We start from the raw sequence: 21,346 nt of genomic DNA on the forward strand, positions 1-21,346 counted from the left end.
TTTTTTTTATATATTGCCATTAGTTTTAATATTCAGGTGATCAGAAATTATGACACAGTCACTTGTATTTTGAAAGTTTCAGAGCTTTATGATTGGCTTCATGATTTGCTTTAAAAGAACAGGAATGCTGCTGGTATTTGTCACTGCAAAAAGTTACCCCATCAGTCAGTCAATGGTGTTAAGCTTCTGCAGTGGCTTTTGCTGACTTGTATGATCCACCTGTGGTACTTTCATACCGCTTTCCTTCTCCATTCCAGACATCAGATATTGGAGTAGGGGGCTGCAGCCCAGAAGCTGGTCACTGTCTTCACATAAAGTTAGGTTGTTGCTTTTAAGGCCTATTCAAACCTCTTACTGCCTGTATGTGAACCCAAATATCTCAATGCAGGAACACGAGTTAGTTATTATTTTAAATGGTCAATTTTACAACTGTCCTGTTTTCTTTGCATCAGCATGCATTATAGGGCCTATTAACGAATGATGGAAACACAAAAAAAGTATCAAATATGAAAGTGCACATAAAAAATTGTAAATGCAAAAAAAAAAAAAAAAAAAATAGAGAATCTGACTCACGAAAACCAAGGTTTTTTTTTTTTTTTTCATGAAACTGAGATTTTATTGAAAAAATTTTTTACAAATACAACAAAAGAAACAAAACAAAAAGAACATGGACAAGAACATATCATACAGGAGCATTAGCAACATATTACAAAAACCATAAGGCATAAAGTAGGAACAAGTATATATACATATACACATATACATACATAAAAGCTACAAGAAAAAATAGCAGTAGTGGAGTGCAAATAATGCAATGTGGTTTCCAGTAATAAACATGACAAACCAGTAAATTCCTGTATACAGGACATAACATCAAAAATGGGGAGGGAGGAAAAGGGAAAAGGGGATTCTGAGGCAATTTGCTATATAACAAAAGGAGGGGAGCAAAATAAGACCATCACATCTGTAATTGAGCATAATAGTCATCCCATGGCTCCCAGACCTGTTTGAATTTTGTGACAGTGTTCCTGAGCAGGGCAGTAAGGTATTCCATCATTCGGACATCCTGAATGCGGGCGTATAGTTCTTCTAAGGATGGAGGGGAGACAGACTTCACTTAGTGGAGATTAGGGTACGGGCCACTACCAAGATGTGTGTGGTGAGCTTGGATATGAGCTTTGTAGGACCTGTTAAGGGCAACCCTAGCAGGTAAGTGCAAGGTTTTTTATATTAGGACATTGGAAAAAGTTGGCTGGTCATTAGCAGGTTCTAAATTTAAATGTGTAACCTTAATGTGGCCTGTATAAGGCTGTTAGTAATGGTGTCCCTGCAGATTTGAGGCTTTTTATTTGGGATCCAGGCCTGGAGTGTCCTGAACGCAATGGATGGGCCAGGCACTCCTCCCTTTTTCCAGGCCACAAAATGAGAATGGCTCTGGTTTACCTGGCCATTGATAAAAAGGTACCTGTCTTTGAATCAGCAGGGAGTTGCAGCTAGAGGCCAGGTGGCTCAGGTGAAGGGGCTGGGGTTTTGTTTTGCCTAAGCAGCTTATTAAGAATGTTGTTGGTAGGGGCAACCTGCACAAACCTGGCAGAAATCTACAACTTCAGGTGCATCTGACTAACAGGATCCAAGATATGCAACCCCAGGCAAACCTAGAATGCTATAGTCCAACCAAAAGACCAACCGAGAGAGAGAAGACTAACATTTATGGGGGAAAACCCTGGATTTTGTTTATTTTCTGTTGATGTTTCTATGAATAAAGGTGGGCAGACTACCTAAATTGAAATACCTCTTGTGAGTCCATTGGAAGCTAGTCCCATTTAATTATTTCAGCAATTTTTCAGATCTTTGGAAATGAAGACGTATTCTTAAGAAAAGGTTTTAGAAGTGTGGAAGTCTGATAAAACCAAGTTCCAAGCTAAAGCCCGCATGCCTATTAAGATAAATATTCATCCCTTATGGAATGGATACGTTTTTTCTTCATGTACCAGTAACAGACTGGTAACGTTTTAACAAATTGCTAGGCTAAAAATAATTGTGAGCCTATGTTGTAAGTTTGAGAGCTTTTTCAATTACATCTACCAGGATCTGGTGAAGACTTGAATAAACCTGATTGCTTAAAATGAATACAAAAGACTCCAGCTTAGTCCAGCCAGCAACAATTCTAATTAGACTTTTTTAACTACACAGGATTAAAACTGCGTGGCTTACATTTGCAAATACATGTTAAATCCACACTACCATGTCATAAACTTCTGAAAAGTGTGGCCCCTAACTCAAAAAAAGTTACCAGTATTAGGACATATATAGCTCTGCACAAATGAGGAGTAGGTTCACCTGGAAGTCCTCTTCTCTTTACAGATTCATCAAAAAGACTAAACGTCACCTTTGCAGGGCAGCTAAATATTTCCAATTCATGCCTGCACTAAATCCAAAAAAAGAAACAATTGCTGCCACTCAAAGTAATACTCAAAAAATACCTTCTTTTTTTTGGGAAAGGTGTTTTGAAACCCCTTTTTAAAAAAAAAGAGTAAAGTTCCTCAGCAATAAATACAGAATGGGAGCACAGAGCCTCCCGGTATACATGCGTCATGGATCCCAGAAGGCTTCTGCCTGCTCTGAGATCGGGCATGTGCAGAAGGAGCTGGAGGAGGAGTAAAAGCCGATTGTGTGCGCATGCGTATAGCGTGAGCATGCGCATTGAGATTGCACTCTTTTTCTTCCATCTACATTACCCAATCTCGCGCCTGCTCATTGCGAGATCAAGTGACGTAGGCAGCAGGCAGAGGAAGGGCAAAGAAGGAAGTGTCAGGACAAAGGAGTAAATCAACTACTGTAAATCATTTGGGACTTTCACCACAAAAACACATAGATTAGTGTGGTGCTAAAAGCTAAAGAATTTTATTTAGTAAAGTAGGAGCTTCTTGGCTAAAAAACTGGATGCTTTTGTACAGAAATTGATTACTATCTGTCTGTTGGTAATGTACTATGCAATCAGAGTTGTAAAAATATAAATAATAATGACCCGTAAGTCATGGTATATTGGCAGCCAAATATAAAAAAAATATATATGGAAATAATATATGCAAATAGTGACTTCACTGTAACAGTGTAGCGTGGCCCCATCTTCATTATTTTTGCAGTGTACGGTTGGTGGCCTCTAGGATAAGAAAGATATGAGAGGAGAGAAAAGGAAAAACAGATTTGCATTCAATTCAGCTGCATATATCTTTGTCTCTCCTGAAAAATTCAAAAAATATTTTTTTACTGACATTATATTTTTTTTTACAATAGGTAATTGTCCCAATCTATGACTGTCTATTTTATTGCTGTGAAAGACAAATATTGATTATAGGGTTCAAATACATTTTTTTCTGGAGAAAATGCTGCCTACGGCTCCCAGTGCTGGTCCCATGTCAAAAGCTCAGTTATATAGTTACAATTTGCCTTGTGAATGGGGCAGATTTTGTACAGACAGATCCTCAAATTTAATACTCAGCTGGGTCCCAGGCCCAAGGAAAAGGGCTGTGGTTCCTCTCACCGAGACACACATCCTGTATTGACCTAACAGTCAGTAGAAGGAACCACACCAAAGGATGGAGGCGGTGGAAAATTTAGAAATTTTCCTACAACCAGACCGGGGGATGCTTGCAAAGGCTGAAACAGTTTCAGAAGAAACAAGTTACCATAAACTTAAGTATTTGAAGTGTTCGTTTAGTGGGATTTTCTTTTTTTTCTTCTGCATTTCATTCTTTATTTATTTCTGCATTTTCATGTAAATTCATGTACACCTGCTACTACAGATACAAATTAGAACGTCATAAAGCATTGGTACTTCAGCACTTTAGAATTCCGATTTTCTTTGAAGTGACCTATGCTGATTCTCATGATAATAGAACAACAAAAGCATAGAGGCTGGTGTAAGCTCATTATTACTCCTTCTCTTATGTCATACTTCTCTAGGAATTGTGAAATGGCTGTGTACAAATTAACATTACCTTCAGAAAAGTCTAACCTAATTACAGGCTGTATGCTAAGTTCAAGTTGTTTGGGAGGTTCAGTACTGGTACCCACTGGTTGTCTATGACAGCTGTAGTTCAGTACAAAGGCCAGGATTCTGAATTGATAAGCTTTTGGTTTTCCTATCCTGCTACAGAATACTCCATATGAGTGTTACATAGCAGCACAGCAGAAAAAATGCCTTACTTTTGGTCTGTGACTTCATTAGCACTCCCTGTCACATACTAGATGGAGGGGATCTATTTCTTGTTTGCCTACACCTGTAGAATAATATCACTGCAATAGTGAACAGGGAGTAATATATATGGATGACTATTATATTTAATGTACAGCGCTGCGTAATATGTTGGCGCTATATAAATCCTGTTTATTATTAGAAAGAGCTTCCCAAAATTCACAAAAGAAAAGATTTTTTGAACAAAAAAGTTGTGGGATCTTCTGTGTCGGGCAAGAGATTTAAATTGGAAAACAAACCTTAAAAAAAAAAAATTAAAAATACAAGCAGGCAGGTTCTTTATTGCAGGGTACTGGCTACCTGTTTGCATTTTTTTTAATACAATCACCTTTCGTTGCTCCACTTTGGGCATATTTAAACAGTACTTTTCCAGATAGAGGTCTTCACCCATCTTGACTGGCCAGGATAATTTAACTTCCAAACATGAGCATGGGAGTTGATCTGTTCCTGGCAGCTATGTATGTCAGAAACATACGCTAACCTGAGCATACACAGCCCAGTGTGCCTTACAGAAAAGATTGCCAAAAAGCAGGTAAGTTTGTGTTATTGCAAAAGGGAGATCACCTGCTAAAAGAGCTCGCTAGAACTATTTACTAAGAGGGTCTATTCCACAGTTTCACCGTCCTTACAATGCAGAAGCCTTTCCCTGAGCGGAGGTTAAACTTATTTTCCTTTAGGTGCAAAGAGTAGTCCATTGTTCTTTGTCATGATCCTAAATTAAATAGCTTTATATCAAGTTCACTACACATGTAATTTAAATATTTATACAAGGTGATCCTAAACTTTCCCCATATCTGTGCTCCACCATGTCTCTTTTTAGGAATTGTCAGTAATAGGTTCTGTAATTGACAGCTTTCAGGTTGTCTATCTATTACAATTCAATGCTCTACCCTTCTGTGATCATAAGCATGCCAACCTCTGTGATGGCATGTTTGATATCAGCCCTCCTTCCAGTGCAGGGTGTGAGGAAGCCTGTCTCCCTACAAGCTTATTTTTTTTCTTATATAAAATTATTTGCATGGCATTCAGGTATAAAAGCCCAGTACCTGGCCTGCCCTCTCCTATCTTCAGCCTAAAAAAGTTAGCAACAGCTGTTACCTACAAAGTTTTACCAATATTTTACCAGTCACTTATATATAGCACACTGATCACCATATAATCCTAACCACTGCACTCAGTACACTGTGTTTGTATGTACATACATAACCATGCCCCTTTAAGCCAAACCCAATATGCAGAGCTTTGTAGCCATGATTACTTTTCACATTACGTGACTCTTTTCTTTATGCCTTGGCTGAAATTCAGTTGTTCCACCCCAAGCACGTAATACCTGTTTTGTACATCCTACACACTGTTATAGATTTTTGGCATTTTTTGTCACGTACCTTATCAGCTATCCATTGTGCCCAAACCAAGTTCCCTCAGATATTTACACCAGGAGCCACTGCTGGGTGAAAGGCTGGCACATTCTTATGCCTGAGCAGTACTTTCTAGATAGAAAAGTCTAAACTTGCTTGTGAATGCATATTTATCTCTGGGTCTACTGACTATTCATGTCAAAGATAACCTTTTTTTTGTGTGTTTTCCATGAAATACCTAATTTATATTGAACAGGTTAGTAAAAGGTTTACCATAAATTTATGATCATATAAACTGATTTGTACATTGTTTGATTTATTAGATTATCTGCATAAAAGATTATGACTTGATGAAGATCAGATTACATTTTATCATACATTTATTCAGAAAAACAGAAACATAGCTGCAAAGGTTTAAAAAATATCGGGGGAGCCCTAGAAGAAACAGTTTTTTATTATAACTTTCTGCTTTCTGATTAATATTATACCTTATATTTTTTTTCCTATAATGTACTGAGAAACATACCATTTTAGAATGAACAGGGTGCATGTATTTCAGTCGCTTCCATACTTGTCCTGAACTTTTTTTTTAACCTAACCTGTGTTTATTAACTGAGCAAGTTTTTATTTTACGCTCCTTGTTTTACCAATTACTTCATATGGCAAATTGCTTGCTGTACAGAAAATGTATAAAATATTTTAAAACCACTAATACCAGCATGCACATATTGCTATTTCACTAGAATTCACATTCTTTTAATTAGAGCTTCTCAGTAGTTTTAAATTAGACTTCATGTAGATTGCATTTGAATATAAAAAGCTTCAGTGCAACAATGCAGATTCTGTCTAAGGTGTGTTATTTCCTGGTCGGCTGAAAAAGCTTCATATACCTGAACAAACATTACGATGGAAGCTGCTTTCTGTTTTATTGGCATAACATCACTTCTGTCATGTTTACATTTGCTACGGTTGACATATTAAAGAAAAAAGAGTTACAAAAAAAACGTTTTCTGCATTTGATGCATACAGTCTGATATTTGTCACTTTGTCTTTGTGTATGGTAAGATTCAGTGACCTTTAATTGGTTTAAAAATATATACATCAGATCAGTCTTGTTACAGTAATGAGTTTGTGTAACCACTTAAAAAAAAACAGAAAGTGTCACTTTCAAATGCTTTCTTAACTAGTCTAACACCTGTTATATTAATATGTGGACCTTTGACATATTCAATATATACTTATGAAATATTGCTTGAGTGCAGTAAATCTGCACTGCTGTGGCTTCAGGAAAGTGAATTGTATTTACTAAACATAAAGCACAAAACCCAAAATGTTTTCTTTTCATGGATAGATTAGGTTTTAGTTAAGCATAACTAAACCCAAAAACAAACATTTCACATACTACAGCCTACCAGTCTTTAGACGTGATGACTGCTGTGATGGCTGAAAATACTTGTTGAACTTCCCAGGAATACAGTGTTCTCTTCAATTTCTGTGGGATAAACTATAAACAAAAACATTCTGATCTTTCTTGTGTAAACTACTATTCCCATCACTCACATGTACTGGAGATAAACAAAGGCTGCCAAGCATGTCCAGCATGGATAGCAACCATGACTGCCCCCATTAATACTATGGAACAGTTAGTGTGGTCACCCAAGCATGAGAAGTTTTTTTAGGTTTATCGGGTACAAATATTGCTGTCTGTGGGGTGATTTCCCTTTATCTTCTGTCTCGGGAAATTGTTCTGTGGATTGATAAGTATAGAATGGGCATGGGGTGTGAGATTTTAACACAACAGATCCACAAATATTATATATTTGACAATATATTTTAGTACCAACATTTTCTGTAGCACAGACACTGATCACAAGAACCAGTAGTCAGATTAAACCTTAGCAATAAAAATCTTACACTAATGCATACCTTTTTTGGTTTATAGTGTTCTAAGCAAGAAGAAATAAACTTGTGACACCTGTAAAAAGAGAAAATAATCCATACATTTTCCCAGGGCTTTTCTATATTCACTATTGTTTACTGAACCATCACTGGAAGCAATTATTGGTTATTGTCTTTAGTTATCCAGATACAGAGCTGTTCTGTTTGGTGGAAAGGAAAGGGTGGAGGAAGAACAGAAAACACTCCATTGTATCCAGCCTAAAAGATTACAGTAACAGTCGTTAGATGTAGACCATGTAGTGATCCAGCATGGGACAGTTGTACAGAGCACTAGACTCTGAAGATGGACCTAAACTCAAAATTTTTACTTTACATAAAAGAATAGACAACCCTTTTATTTAAACTAATTTATTTTGTTGTATATTTGTATTGCTCCACAACCAGACAGATGATGAAACTAAAATGAAGAGAATGGACACTAATCTTAGGACTGGTACACACAGGTACATCGGCTGCCTATTTTGGCCCAATCAATTTAATCAGAATCAGAAACAATGGGAGTGTTGGTCTAGTGGTCAATACCTAATAACACGTCTGATCTAACCAGGGATGAGAAAATGGGTGGTTGCATAGCTACATAGTAGGTTAGGTTGAAAAAAAGACATAAGTCCATCAAGTTCAACCACTAGGGAAAAAAATATCCAAGATATAAAACCCTATAAGACATAGTTGGACCAGAAGAAGGCAAAAAAAACCCTGGTACAATTTGCTTCAACAGGGGAAACAAATTCCTTCCTGATTCCATGAGGCAATCTGATGTTCCCTGGATCAACAGTCACTGTTATTTTTACTTTAAATCCTTAATACCCAGTTATATTCTATTCTTCTAGAAAAACATCCAGCTTTTACTTAAAGCAATCTATAGTAGTTGTTGAAACTACTTCCTGAGGGAGCCGATTCCACATTTTCACAGACCTTACAGTGAAGAATCCCTTCCTTAGCCGGAGCTTACTTCTTTTCCTCCAGACGCAAAGAGTGCCCTCTTGTTCTTTGTAATGATCTCAAAGTAAATAATGGGGAAGAGAGTTCTTTATATGGACCATTTATATATTTATACAGGGTGATCATATCCCCCCTTATACGTCTCTTCTCATTGCAAATATTTGGAGTAGATTTTGCATCCAATTCACTTCACACCTAAGCGGAAGTCTATCTGAGATATACAGTCTGTCAATGTGTAGCCGGCGTTAGCTAAGTGGCTGATTTTAATTACACATATTAATGGATGGTTTGCAAAAGTTTTTTTTAGCCTAAATGTATCTCCTGTTTTTAATTTCTAACAGATATCTATCTATCTATCTATCTATCTATCTATCTATCTATCTATCTATCTATCTATCTGTTGTTATTAAGGAAGTGTACAGTCTTTAAAGTTGTTAAACGATATACTTTATGAAATATTGTAGTATTTCCAGTTGTCTTCAGAGATGACATCCTGGAGCCTCCCTGTGAGCAAATAATGGCTCCACAGATCCTAAGTTGTATGCTGCTAGACGTGCCAATGACAATATCCTGTTCTGCAATACTTTTATGTTACATATTGGCTGGAACCTAAGACTTTAGCTTCTGTTTGCTGTATAATTAGAGAGGCGTTAGAGCTAAACTTTATCCTTACTCTGAGAATGACTTCTATAAGAGTGCTACAAAGACTGCTAAATGGAAATTTGTGAAACAGCTTCATTTGAAAACCCCATAATGCCATACAGAAAAGTATTTTGCTTTATTACATCTGAACCCTTTGAAATTCCTGCATGTCTCAGTTCCACCACAAAAACAAGAGGTTTTAGGATAGTGGGTGGGATATATAAACTGGGTGAATGGATGCAACTGCAGACACAGTAACCACTTACATTAGGGCTGACATACACTAAGCCATGCATTCTGGTGCATTACCATGCATTTTAATAAAGCTAACTCTTGGGGAGAAACATCTTACCTTCTTTGCATCTGCTTTCTGTTCAACATCCTCCTAAATACTGTCCCATAATTTAGCATTTTCTCTAACGACTGTCTTGTTACATCCCTGAATCCATATAGCTCTGGGCCTTTATCCCTGCCAATCCCATGCACCCAGTACTGCCATCTTGTCCCCACTTTCCTCAAGTCAGGACCATTCAAATATAAAGCCTGGGGCTGTGTGTTTTTGAATAGTCAGGAGAAGAATGGAGTGGGGACATAACTGCAGCACTTTTGCTTAGAAATGAAATAGGAATTGTACTGGTTCAGGAATGTAGCAAGCAGATTTGTAGGTTTTAGAGAAAATTCCTAATTACAGAATGGTGCTCTGAGGAAGAGAAAGTAAGATGCAAAGAAGCTAAGAAGTTTTGTGACAAAGGTTCGGATATAGACATAGGAAAATAGAAGAGAAGACAAATCAATTTATATTGTATTACTGTATAGGAGGAAGGTGAGTTACCTTTACCCGGCTTACCTATTAGGGCGTAGGGTTCAAGTAGTTAAGATATTTCTTTTCTCTTTAGCGGCATACCTGACACTTATCTAAGCTGAACTGCCTATGAGTTCGTCTTATGAGCAATTTTAAGCATTGCCTGAGACTTTTGGTAAACACAACCACCATCAGATACATGTAGGTGCCCCGTACAAAAACAATAGCATCAGTAACGTGATGTGAATACCAAGTAGTTAATTTTGGCTGGTCATTCATTTGTGCCACAGTTTGTTAAAAGAAAGCTACATATCACAAACAGCGAAGTGGAACACAAGATAACAATGCTCATGTGGCTTTGGAGCACAGCCCAAGGTTAAAGATATGAAATAGATTGATTTTACAAATTCTTTGTAATAATTTAGAAAACAGAAAAGCAGCAGTGCTCATTTTATTTTTTATGCAATTTTAAAAGCTGTTTTTATATTTTGTTCACCTGTAGTTTTCAAAAAATCATTGTTTCAGGCATAGCAATTTTTACCTGTGCCATTTAGAGGGTTAACCTCTATGTTTGGGGCTAACCAGGTCTGTTTATCACCTACTTTTACTGCTCATAGGAAATTACACTTGTGTTAACTTGTGCCTACAGCATTAAGTGCAAGGTGACCTCTTATTTAAACACCAGGTAGATAAAAAAATAATCAAACTTTCCTACAATGTCACAAAACTGAAAGCAAAAGACATACAGTATTCTATACCTTGACTGTATTATATACTTGCATGTAAAGTTTTCAGGTAAAAGATATTTGAAGATTTTTGGTACACAAATGGCAACACAACATACCAGAAAAAAGTGTACTGTAATAGCGACTATTATTATTGTGTCTCGTCACAAATTTTGATTTTCTTCCTGTGTTTGGTCACCAACTCTTCTACTTAGCATGTCATGCCTTAGACAAAATGCTCCAATACAGAGGAAGCATAAATCCCAGAATTAACATTAGTAAAACTGCTGTCACATGTGACACATATGCTGCATATATGAGATGTTGAAAATCTTGTTTTTTCCAGTATTTTTTTGTTTGTTTCTTTTTTTGTTACTTGCAAACATAGCAAAGCATTAAACTGGAAAATTAAAAAATAAATAATACTATTAGTCGTACATGTTGAAAGATAAAGTATAAGGCAAGCAATAACTTTTAATGAATACAATAAGCCATGAAAATAACTTATGACAGATTAGTGGAGAACACCAGAGAAAATAATAATAATGTAAATAGGCAGGTCAAATAAAACTAACTTATAGTAATATAATTCACATTTGGCAATATATAAGCCATTACATAGGTTAGTACATAGAGCTCTGGAACATAACAACCTTGGCATATTTAGTTGTTGTGCCTTTTCAACATTTAAAATCCAAACACACGTGTTTTGTTTTTTTCTCTATGATCTATCTATCTATCTATCTATAATGATCTATTTAAAAGATTGATTAATGTGGTATCATATGTGGGTTACAACATATCATATGTTGGATCACTTTTAATCTTCTACAATGCAACTGTTTGCAACCGTGTGCAGTAAATATTGGTTTAAACATATTTGTCCAGCATTTATGAAACGCAGAGAAAGGCTATGACTATTCTGTAGAAACACTGGAGCCATTCCATACCTTTATTTTCCCTCTTGTAGGCCTCTTGACAATTCACACTTCAAGGGTGTAATCCCTCATTTTTAGTCACCAAGGAACCCTGTAAACACGCATCTCCCCATGATACAATGTAGTGCTTGATATTTGGGTGATCCACACAATATCACATAAGGGAAATGTCTAACCACATTTAAATACTCTATTTATTAAAGTTAGTATCTGCATACATTCAATAGAGGGCTGCAGCAACACATAAGCAAGAAAGGCAGGTAAACTAATAGTAAAATGTTTTTATGCCACTATGGCTTTACTCTAGAATTGATGGTGTAATCATAGGTGTGGTTTAATTTGATAAACACCCACAGTTATATTTTATAAATATTTGTCCAAAATTATTTTTTTATAGCTGTCACAACAAGGTCTTGTCTCTGTCATAAGGGATTGGGGCTAAAAGGTTTTTGCCTTGCTTTTTTGGCAAACCAGATTCCATAAGACCGTTTATGGAGAGGACAGGGAGCACCTGTGGTCTCAGACCATTAGAAGGGTCTGGTTTCAATATTGGGGAGAACCCATGATTTTTTTTATTCTCATACTTTGGTTAGACAATAAAAAAAAAAACTCCTACATAGGCGTTTGCAAACGCAGGCAAAGACTGAATATTTTTGCTTGAATTCGCTCCCAGGTGCCTTGCTATTGGCTGTGTGCCCGGAACTCCTAAATGCTCCATGTCTGAAGATAACTTTGCCTTTTCTTTTTTCTGTTACAATACGTTTTATACAACATTGGAACTTCAGATGTATTTTTCAAATGTATACTTAAGGGTATTATGGTTTATATTGTCCTAATAGTTCTGAAGTTTATTTCTATTTTCATTTTATCTATCTAAATATTTTGAGGGGAAAACAATTTGGGAAATGAAACGATTTGAGAATGTGTAAAGGCTTACTTTAAAGATATAGTACTAACCCATGGATATTCCTAATAAACAAATCTAAATCTTTTTTTACACCAGATTTTCCTCTGAATACTGTTACCCCTTTTGCTATCCACAGGTTGAAGCTGTGTTTGTCTGTTCTTTTCACATCTTCTCTGATCATCTCCATGGTGTTTGTTATCATTCCATTTTGCCGACATGTTGGTGTGCTTGCAGTGGTAATGGCCGTAGCTGGGCTTTCCATGGGTTGCATTGACACAATCTCCAATTTGCAACTGGTAAAAATTTACAAGCAGGACTCAGCTGTTTTCCTACAGGTAAGAGTTGTGCAGAATATCTGTTAAATAATAAAACAAGGGATGTGTATTTTCTGTTGATTGATGCAGGTACTATTGCATTTGTGTTTAATTAAACAGTTTTTTTTTCATTTTGGTTCAATAAGAAATATTAATAACTTTATGAAATATATTATGAGAAAAATTGGTAGAAAGGAGTTCATTTATAAACATGTATGTAGAAGTCTGCACATGTCCTAAACATATGGTGGTTATTTTTGCGGAAAGGGACATGCAATGTCACTTCTGAAATAATATCTCCTACCTGCCTGATACCTCTGGGTATCTGATAAAAATAGCTCAACTGCACATGCGCAGCGTCAACTTTGGTTGCCAGGATAGCCGGCACATGCCGGGTTTCCCGGCATGTGCAGGGAATGAATAAACTCATTACGTTCTCCCAGTTCAGACATTAACATGGTTAAAGATCCTACACAGAAAAAAAAAGAAGATGATGGTGGCACCCTGTGAGGGAGCAGAGACAGGTAAGTAACAAAGAGTTTAGTTCTGCTTTAAAAGAAAAAGGATAAACCAGATCCTTGAGACCCTAAACTTGAACAATGGTCTGTCTGAGATGCATATGGTGAAATGAGAGGTCTAAGCACCATTATGAATTGCATATGGGATTTTAAAAAATGAACTGGACAGAAAGAATGTCACAGCCTACCCCACATCCAGGCAATGTAGAAAGACCACCTAGTGAAGATGGCTGGAATAATGGTGTCCTGGTTGAGATGGAAGGCAGAAAAATTCCTTAGGTCCCAACAATAATTGCCCCTATGCTAGACCAAAACATGTCTATTGCTATATGTTCAAAATGTACTTTCAGTATCATTAGGCTACCTTTTGCAGACTAGGAAAATCTAGCGGAAAGACTTGCAATAATAAGGGCAACACACAACACAAAAAAATGTCTTCCATACTGTCTGTACTGTTATTTAAACTATAGTATGTGAACTATATTAAAAATACAATCAATGTGCCATCTATAGGTTTGTGATCTTTCTATGGCCAAGGAAGAAAAAATAAAAGGGGGTTGTGCGTTGAGTGCTAGATCAATTGTGTCTTTGTGTCTTATTTAAATGGAAATTGAAAGAGCTTTCTAATTATTCAATAATAACCATGCTAGGTTGTTTCGAAGTGAAATGCATCAACTTCACTTAAAATTATGTTCCAACGACTTTGGCTTAAAAAATTCCAAACTGTCTACCAAACAGGCAGATCGTTGGAAAATGTAAAAATAAAAATCATTGGACTGTGTATTACAGTGAAATAGGTGCTTTGTCAATAAGTTGTTTTATTGACTGCTACTGTTTTCCTTATGGAACTTTTAGGCATCAAAATGATGAGGTAGTGGAACACCATGAGTAGCTGAGAAAAATTGGTGATTTTTTCCTCCCGAATTTTCAATAGATTAAACAGACAGTTTGTAAACAAATTGTGAACAGTAATGGAAAACTGAGTTATATATGTTGGTTAGTATTGACAAATTGGGAAGGTCTGGAAAAAGCTAAGTTTTAAAATGCCTTTCAGGAATGACTCTATAATTACACTGAGAACACTAATTATTGTCAGAATGTCACTCTATATGTTGATTTAACAGTCTGCAGAAGTAACACAATATAAATACATTATATGAATTGTATAACCTGTGAAAAATGACACATTATTATTGATCATCTGACCCTAACCTCACACACCCGTCTTCAACTAAATTATTTATTTATTATGAAGAAGCTTTTTGCTAATCCCCAACCCACAAAAGCACATCGATGTACATGTTCTATTACATACAATGCTACATACCTGTTTCTTTTTAAAAACGGAGGCAAACCACAACAGTAGAAATAAGACTAACTGTGTGTGAAAGCTAGAATCAGCATTAATTAATAAATATATGTACTTTTTTAGGTACTTCATTTCTTTGTTGGTTTTGGAGCACTTCTGAGTCCTTTGATAGCAGATCCATTCCTTTCTGACACCAGCTGCATTCAGGCAAACTCCACCTTAAATGGGAGCCGGAATCTAGAACACATAAGGAACTCAATTGTGCCTCATCATCCAGGAAATATGTCCCATTATGTTCTTCCACTTCATGGACCAGCACAAACAAATGTGGCCTATGCCTTTTGGATTATGGCTGCCATCAATGTGAGCAATTTATTCATTCCTAATGTAGGCATATACATGATTGCATAACATAATCAAATGAATATTTACTTAAAAATTCCTTAATTCCCGGTAATTCTTACTTGTTGTGGTAATATTCAGTAAGTCTTTTGAGCCATTTGGGTACATCTACTCACCATTACTGATTATCCAACTTAGAAGTTTATCTAGAAATGTACGAGCACAAGATTTTATTTCAGATACATTACTTAGTTTACAACAGACATCATAACAATTAATTTTATTTTAAAATACTAATATTTTTTATTGTTATATCTTTTTTTTTCTTTCTCTACATTTCATTTTCAATGTATTTTACATATATTAACTATCTATTATACAGGCAGTCCCTGGGTAATGAACATTCTTTAGGTTTGTTATTAAGTTGAATTTGTATGTACGTTGGAACAGATAGAATTGTTTTTACTACATGCATTTTGGATAGAGGTTTGTCTTAACATATTATTTATTTGTACTTTTCTGTACATAAATAATTCCTGTAAATGCTTAAACAGCAGTACAACCTTAAACAATCTTGGTAGATGATGAGTCAACTTGTTGGAGAGCATGAGACTGGTATTATAGAGTCAGGTTCTGATTTGGCTGCTGGAGTCAGTTTCTCAAAGTAGGCATCAAGGGAGGATTGCACAGAGCTTTCCTTTTCCTAATCATAAATAGCCCTGTAGCATTCTCAGGCCTTTGGTAAATGTACAGTAAACCAAAGCAAAATTCTCTGTATTGAGATCTTGCTCCTCTAACTTTGACATTTCTGCTTCAATGAGAATGATGTAAAGTATTATGATGTATAGTACAGGGGCCTTATATGTTGGTTTGTATTGTATGGTATTAGTTTGTTATGATTTGTTTGTTTGTCATGGTATGTTAATAAATGTACTCTGATCTGATGACAATTTCTGGGGATATTTGGCATCATCTACCTTAGGTTTCACTGGAAATGGGATTAAAGGGCCTGCATAAAGGTACCGGTAGTTGTGTTTTTGGTATTCAGGCTGAGTGTCCTGGAAGCAATGGGTGGGCCAAACTCTTCTTCTTCTTCTGGGAAATCCTGAGGTATATGATGCCAAAAACTGCCTGAATTTGGCATCAGACCTTTTCTCCTTTCACATCCTAGAAAAAAATGTGACCATAATGCACAGCACACTGCTCAATGCATTGTGGTGCTGTTGATTTAAAATAGCACATCAACACAGAATAGGCATTGGCAGGACTGCACTGCAGTACAACACAATGGACCTAATTTATTAAAGCTCTTCAAGGCTGGAGACTTCATCTTTCATCAGTGAAACTGGGTGATCCAGCAAACCTGGAATGGGTTTTTTTAACCCCCCTAGCGGTATTCCCGAGTGTGACTCGGGGTGGAAAAAATTGCAAAAAGCGGTAATCCCGAGTCACACTCGGGGTACCTTTGAGGGTCCCTCTTACCTTATCCCCGCGCTCCAGCGGCGATCTCACGATCCCGCTGTGATGGCGGGGCGCGTCTCCGTCGGGGGGCGTGGCCGGGCGGGAAATTTAAAAGCAGATTACGGAGTAATCTGCTTTTAAATACCGCCCGGGTCCCCACCACCCCGATGCACGCATCTGCAGTTAGATGCGATGCACCATGCAGGATTTCTGCTTGATGCATCGCATCTAACTGCAGATGCGATCACCAATAGTAATTCCAGAGGGTGATGCCAGCAGAGATTTCCCGCTGGCAGCAGCCCCTGGATCTAGTGCCTGCTCCCTGCTCGCATCACCCGGAGGCTTATCTCCGGGTGATGCGAGCAGGAGAGTGAGCAGCGGGGACATCAGCTGAAAGTCTGCAGTTCAACTGCATCTGAGTTGTTTCATTTAAAATTAATTGTGGTAATGTACAGAACCAAAATTAGAAAAAAGTTGTCACTGTCCAAATATTTATGGACCTAACTGTATGTTCTAAAAATGAACCTTCTATTTGCATTCCTTTTGTCTCCTGTTTTGGGATTCTTATAATCTATCATCTATGTCTGTGAACTACAGAACCCTATAATATGGAAATTAAGAAAGAGGAGCATGTTCTATAGTACACAGACTTCCTATTTCCTGGTGACAATATTCTCCATAGATAAATGTTCTTATTCTAGGGAAAACATGTATTACTGACAGGATCACCCAGTATACCAGAAAACACACATTCATGTACAAAATGCTACACATTGACATTCATTCAGTTATGGAGCTCAAATAAATGTGCAGATGAGAGTGAGTCCTAAAATGTAATATTTCAATATAACTCCACCTTTAAAGCAAATTTGACATATTTATATATATGTATTTTTTTACTAGCTTCCGGTACCTATTGCAGTTTTTCTTCTGATGTACAGTAAAGGCATGGTGCCCGGCTGTGAACACAAGAGAGGGTCCTTACTAACTGCAGATGAACTAGCAATGGAAATTCAGAAGGGGAATGAGATAAGTGACAGTCAAATGACAGAAACACAGGAAGCACAAAGAGATAAGGGTAAGAAGATTAATTTAGTATAGTTATTTATTTATTTCTGTATTTTTGCTTATACGATTCCATTTATTAAGGGATAGTACACACAGTAAAAGTTTTGCTTTCTATCTGCTAAAATGATTGGAACCAAAGTGAATCTGGAGAGAAGTGAGCAGGTGGTCAGTTGCAATATATAGTTTTTTTGATTGTTTCAATCAAATATGGAAGGATAGTAAGACTTATTAGTAAATGTTGGTATATTGGGATTCCAATTGCTTTTTATCAGGGAAAACAATTAAAATCCCATACAAGTGTGTGCACTGTTTAGGACTTCCATGAGATTGCTTACTAATTGGAACCTTAATTAAATAAGTCAGTTTAGTGCAAATTGGCAGTAAATCTCCTTGTGTGTACTATGCTAAATTTGTCAATTGCTGCTTTTCTCTCTAATCCTGCTCTCCTAGATATTGGTCCATTATTAGGTTATATTAGGTAGTTCTGATATTATGCCGAAGTTTGCAAACCTCAGATATGTTTAAAGCTACGTACACACTTCCAATTATTATTTATTGGTAAACGAACGACGAACGATCCTGCACGATATCTGCGAACAATCGTATAGCACCGATCCTGTACATACAGATAACGACATGATCGTTCGCAGATATTGTACACATGATAGATGAGATCGTTTGAACGATACAGGAAGTGACGTGCACCACAGGAAGTGAGCGAACGTTCATTCATCGCGCATGCTCAGACCATGAACGATCACTGAACGACCGTACACACGATAGATGGTCAACGATCGTCGTTCAATCAGATCCGCCGGTCCGGTCGTTCATTTCCAACGACTATCCTCGTTGGTAGGCGTCATTGGTTACTTTTTTTACAAACGATTTTTGGCCAATCGGTCGTTCGTCGTTCATTTCCAACGATAAAAATTGGAAGTGTGTACGCAGCTTTAGTCTTATTTTTGTCTGGCACTACAAAACTATGCAAACCTAGTCTGTTTTTTTTCCAGGTCATTTTTATTGTTGTCAGAGTAAGACATTTTGGAATGCTCCATACACATTTTTTGCGGTTCATGTATGTTCTGCAGTGATCCTGTTCATGACTGATGGGATAGTGGTAAGAAAACTTTACACAAAATGTATTTTTCTTTAGATGGGCCTTTTTATTATTATTATTATTATTATTATTATTATTATTATTATTAATAAACAGGATTTATATAGCGCCAACATATTACGCAGCGCTGTACATTAAATAGGGATTGCAAATGACAGACTAATACAGACAGTGATACAGGAGGAGAGGACCCTGCCCCGAAGAGCTTACAATCTAGTAGGTGGGGGAATTTCACACACAAAAGGATGGGAGATATGTAGTGTGGGAAGTAGTGATGGTTTCAAATGACAGAAGAAGCCGGGTAGGCAAGTTTGAAAAAATGGGTTTTGAGTGCTCTTTTAAATGAGCAGAAAGTAGGAGCAAGCCGAATAGGACGAGGAAGACCATTCCAGAGAGTTGAAGCAGCTCTAGAGAAGTCTTGTATCCGTGCATGTGATGAGGTTATGAGTGAGGAAGTCATTAGTAGGTCATTGGAGGAGCGGAGAGAGCGGCAGGGGGAGTATTTTTTAACCATGTCAGAGATGTAAGTGGGACAATAACTGTGTAGGGATTTGAAGGCAAAGCACAGGAGCTTAAATTTGATTCTAAGGTGAAAAGGAAGCCAATGGAAAGAACTACAAAGAGATGCAGCGGAAGAGGAGCGGAGGGAAGGATGGATGAGTCTGGCTGCAGCATTCATAATAGATTGTAGAGGAGAGAGTCGGGTTAGTGGAATACCAGCGAGAAGGATGTTACAGCAGTCCAGACGAGAAATGATAAGAGCATGTACAAGGAGTTTGGTGGTCTCAGGGGACAGGTAGGGGCGGATTTTGGAGATGTTGCGTAGGTGAAAGTGACAGGACCTGGAAATGTTCTGAATATGGGGGGTAAATGAGAGGGCCAAGTCAAAGGTGACACCAAGACAACGTGCCTGAGGGGAGGGCCGAATAACAGTGTTGTTAACAGTTAGATATATGTCAGGGGGGGCCTTGTAACATTCTATACATAGTGAAAAGGATGTGTGACTGTAACTGAAGATAGAGCCAACTGAAGATCAGCAGAAATAATCAGCCTGATTGTAGATTAGAAAAAACAGTAATAGATATCAGTACAATGTGAAGCTAAAATTAAGGTCTCACATATTGTCAGATATATCACAATCATGCAGCATGCATTTAACCAAATGAAACAAAAAGCCAGCATAGGCCAGGGAGTTAGTTATTTGTCAAGTAGTACTACTTCCTAGTGTATGCTACACCAATATTTTTCATCTTAACTTGTGAAACACCCCAAACAATGTGTATTTTTAGGATTTGCTAATAAAAATGACTGTAGTGATTATTGTTTATCCAGAGATGCAGAGTAAATTACCCATGTAGAAGCAAGGAAATTCTTAAAACATGACTACTTCTCTAAACAGGGTTCATAGTCCCAATAGTCCTCGCTTCAACAAAAAAGCCAACCCAGCCTTTCACTGACAGCCGCTGCACGCTTGCAGTACTGCCGACCAGGTCTATCCTAAGCTCATCAAATTCTCTTAATGACCAGGTTGCAGTAACGGAACCTGGTCGCTAAGCGAGGAACATCTGTATAGTATATGGACAAAACATCATGTAGCTTTAGGAAAGCTTAAAGCGTACCTAAACTCTGAATTTTTACTTTTCATAAAAGGGTAGACAAACCCTTTTTCAAAAGAAAGCACTGCCCCCTTAATTCTCGATTGCCCAGACGATCAAGAATGAATGGGAGCACACAGCCTCTCTGGATACCTACATCACGCATCCTGGGAGGCTCTTGGCTGCTCCTTCTGCACATGCCTCAGCATCTCAACATGGGCAGGATTCCTTTCATCAATAGGGAAAAAAATGAGCAGTGAGATCAGCAAGTTTTTCCCAATTTTCATTATACAATCTTGCTCAGTCCGAGATTGGGTGGCGTAGGAAAAAGAACACAGAAGAAGAGGGGATAAGATGGCGGCACTCCCCTTGCGCTGGGCCAAAGACAGATACCGGGCCATGGGACCCGATGAAAGAAACCTTCCGACGCATAGACTAATCTGCGGGGTTGAAGGTAAGTGTGATTTTTTTTTGTTTTGGGTTAGTTTTGGGTTTACCACCACTTTAAAGGTAATATATGCTGTAATAAATTACCTAGACATATTCAAAAATAAGTAAAACCCAACTAAGGCCAAAACACATTTTTGGAAGTACTAAGTTTAGGAGCTAAGGAAGAACCACACATATATACATATACATTTTTTTTCTAGCCAACAGATTGTGATGTAGGGCCTATCTTGTGTTAAGGGGATACCCCACGTTCATTAAAGCAAGCAAGAGGAAAAAAAAACATATAACAAAACCTAATATAGGACATACAATTGGTACCAATGTCTTTTTTCAAAATTAAGTAATACCTTTTCACGTTGATACAGCAACCATGATCTTGTAAAAACTTTGCAGTGTTCTGAATACCACTGCTGTAATAAAAAAATCCCTCAGACATCTAATTTCTTGCTTGTGTGATTGGATCACTGACTTTCACAGAGGTCTCCACTAGGATACAAGTTAAGTTTTAGGCATCCCCTAAAAACTCCCTAGGGGTTCATTTCTTTTCAAGAGATGCAGGCACTACAGCTTTCCTCATTAGAAATCAATGGAAAGTACACCAGCTACATTATAATGAACTATATACTCCCATTTAGGATTTA

At 37.3% G+C, this 21,346-nt stretch overlaps 1 protein-coding gene across 1 annotated transcript in view; it reads left to right on the top strand.

Moving 5' to 3' along the window:
- Positions 1-21,346, top strand: part of MFSD4A (major facilitator superfamily domain containing 4A) — a 34,596-nt gene that overhangs the window by 2,779 nt on the left and 10,471 nt on the right. Inside the window, exons 2-5 of the mRNA XM_072425068.1 lie at positions 12,668-12,866; positions 14,796-15,035; positions 17,379-17,553; positions 18,554-18,660. Coding sequence (XP_072281169.1) covers positions 12,668-12,866; positions 14,796-15,035; positions 17,379-17,553; positions 18,554-18,660 — 721 coding nt within the window. The remainder of the gene's footprint in view (positions 1-12,667; positions 12,867-14,795; positions 15,036-17,378; positions 17,554-18,553; positions 18,661-21,346) is intronic.

Source organism: Pyxicephalus adspersus, chromosome 1 (genome assembly GCF_032062135.1).
Source record: "Pyxicephalus adspersus chromosome 1, UCB_Pads_2.0, whole genome shotgun sequence".
Taxonomy (NCBI): Eukaryota; Metazoa; Chordata; class Amphibia; order Anura; family Pyxicephalidae; genus Pyxicephalus; species Pyxicephalus adspersus.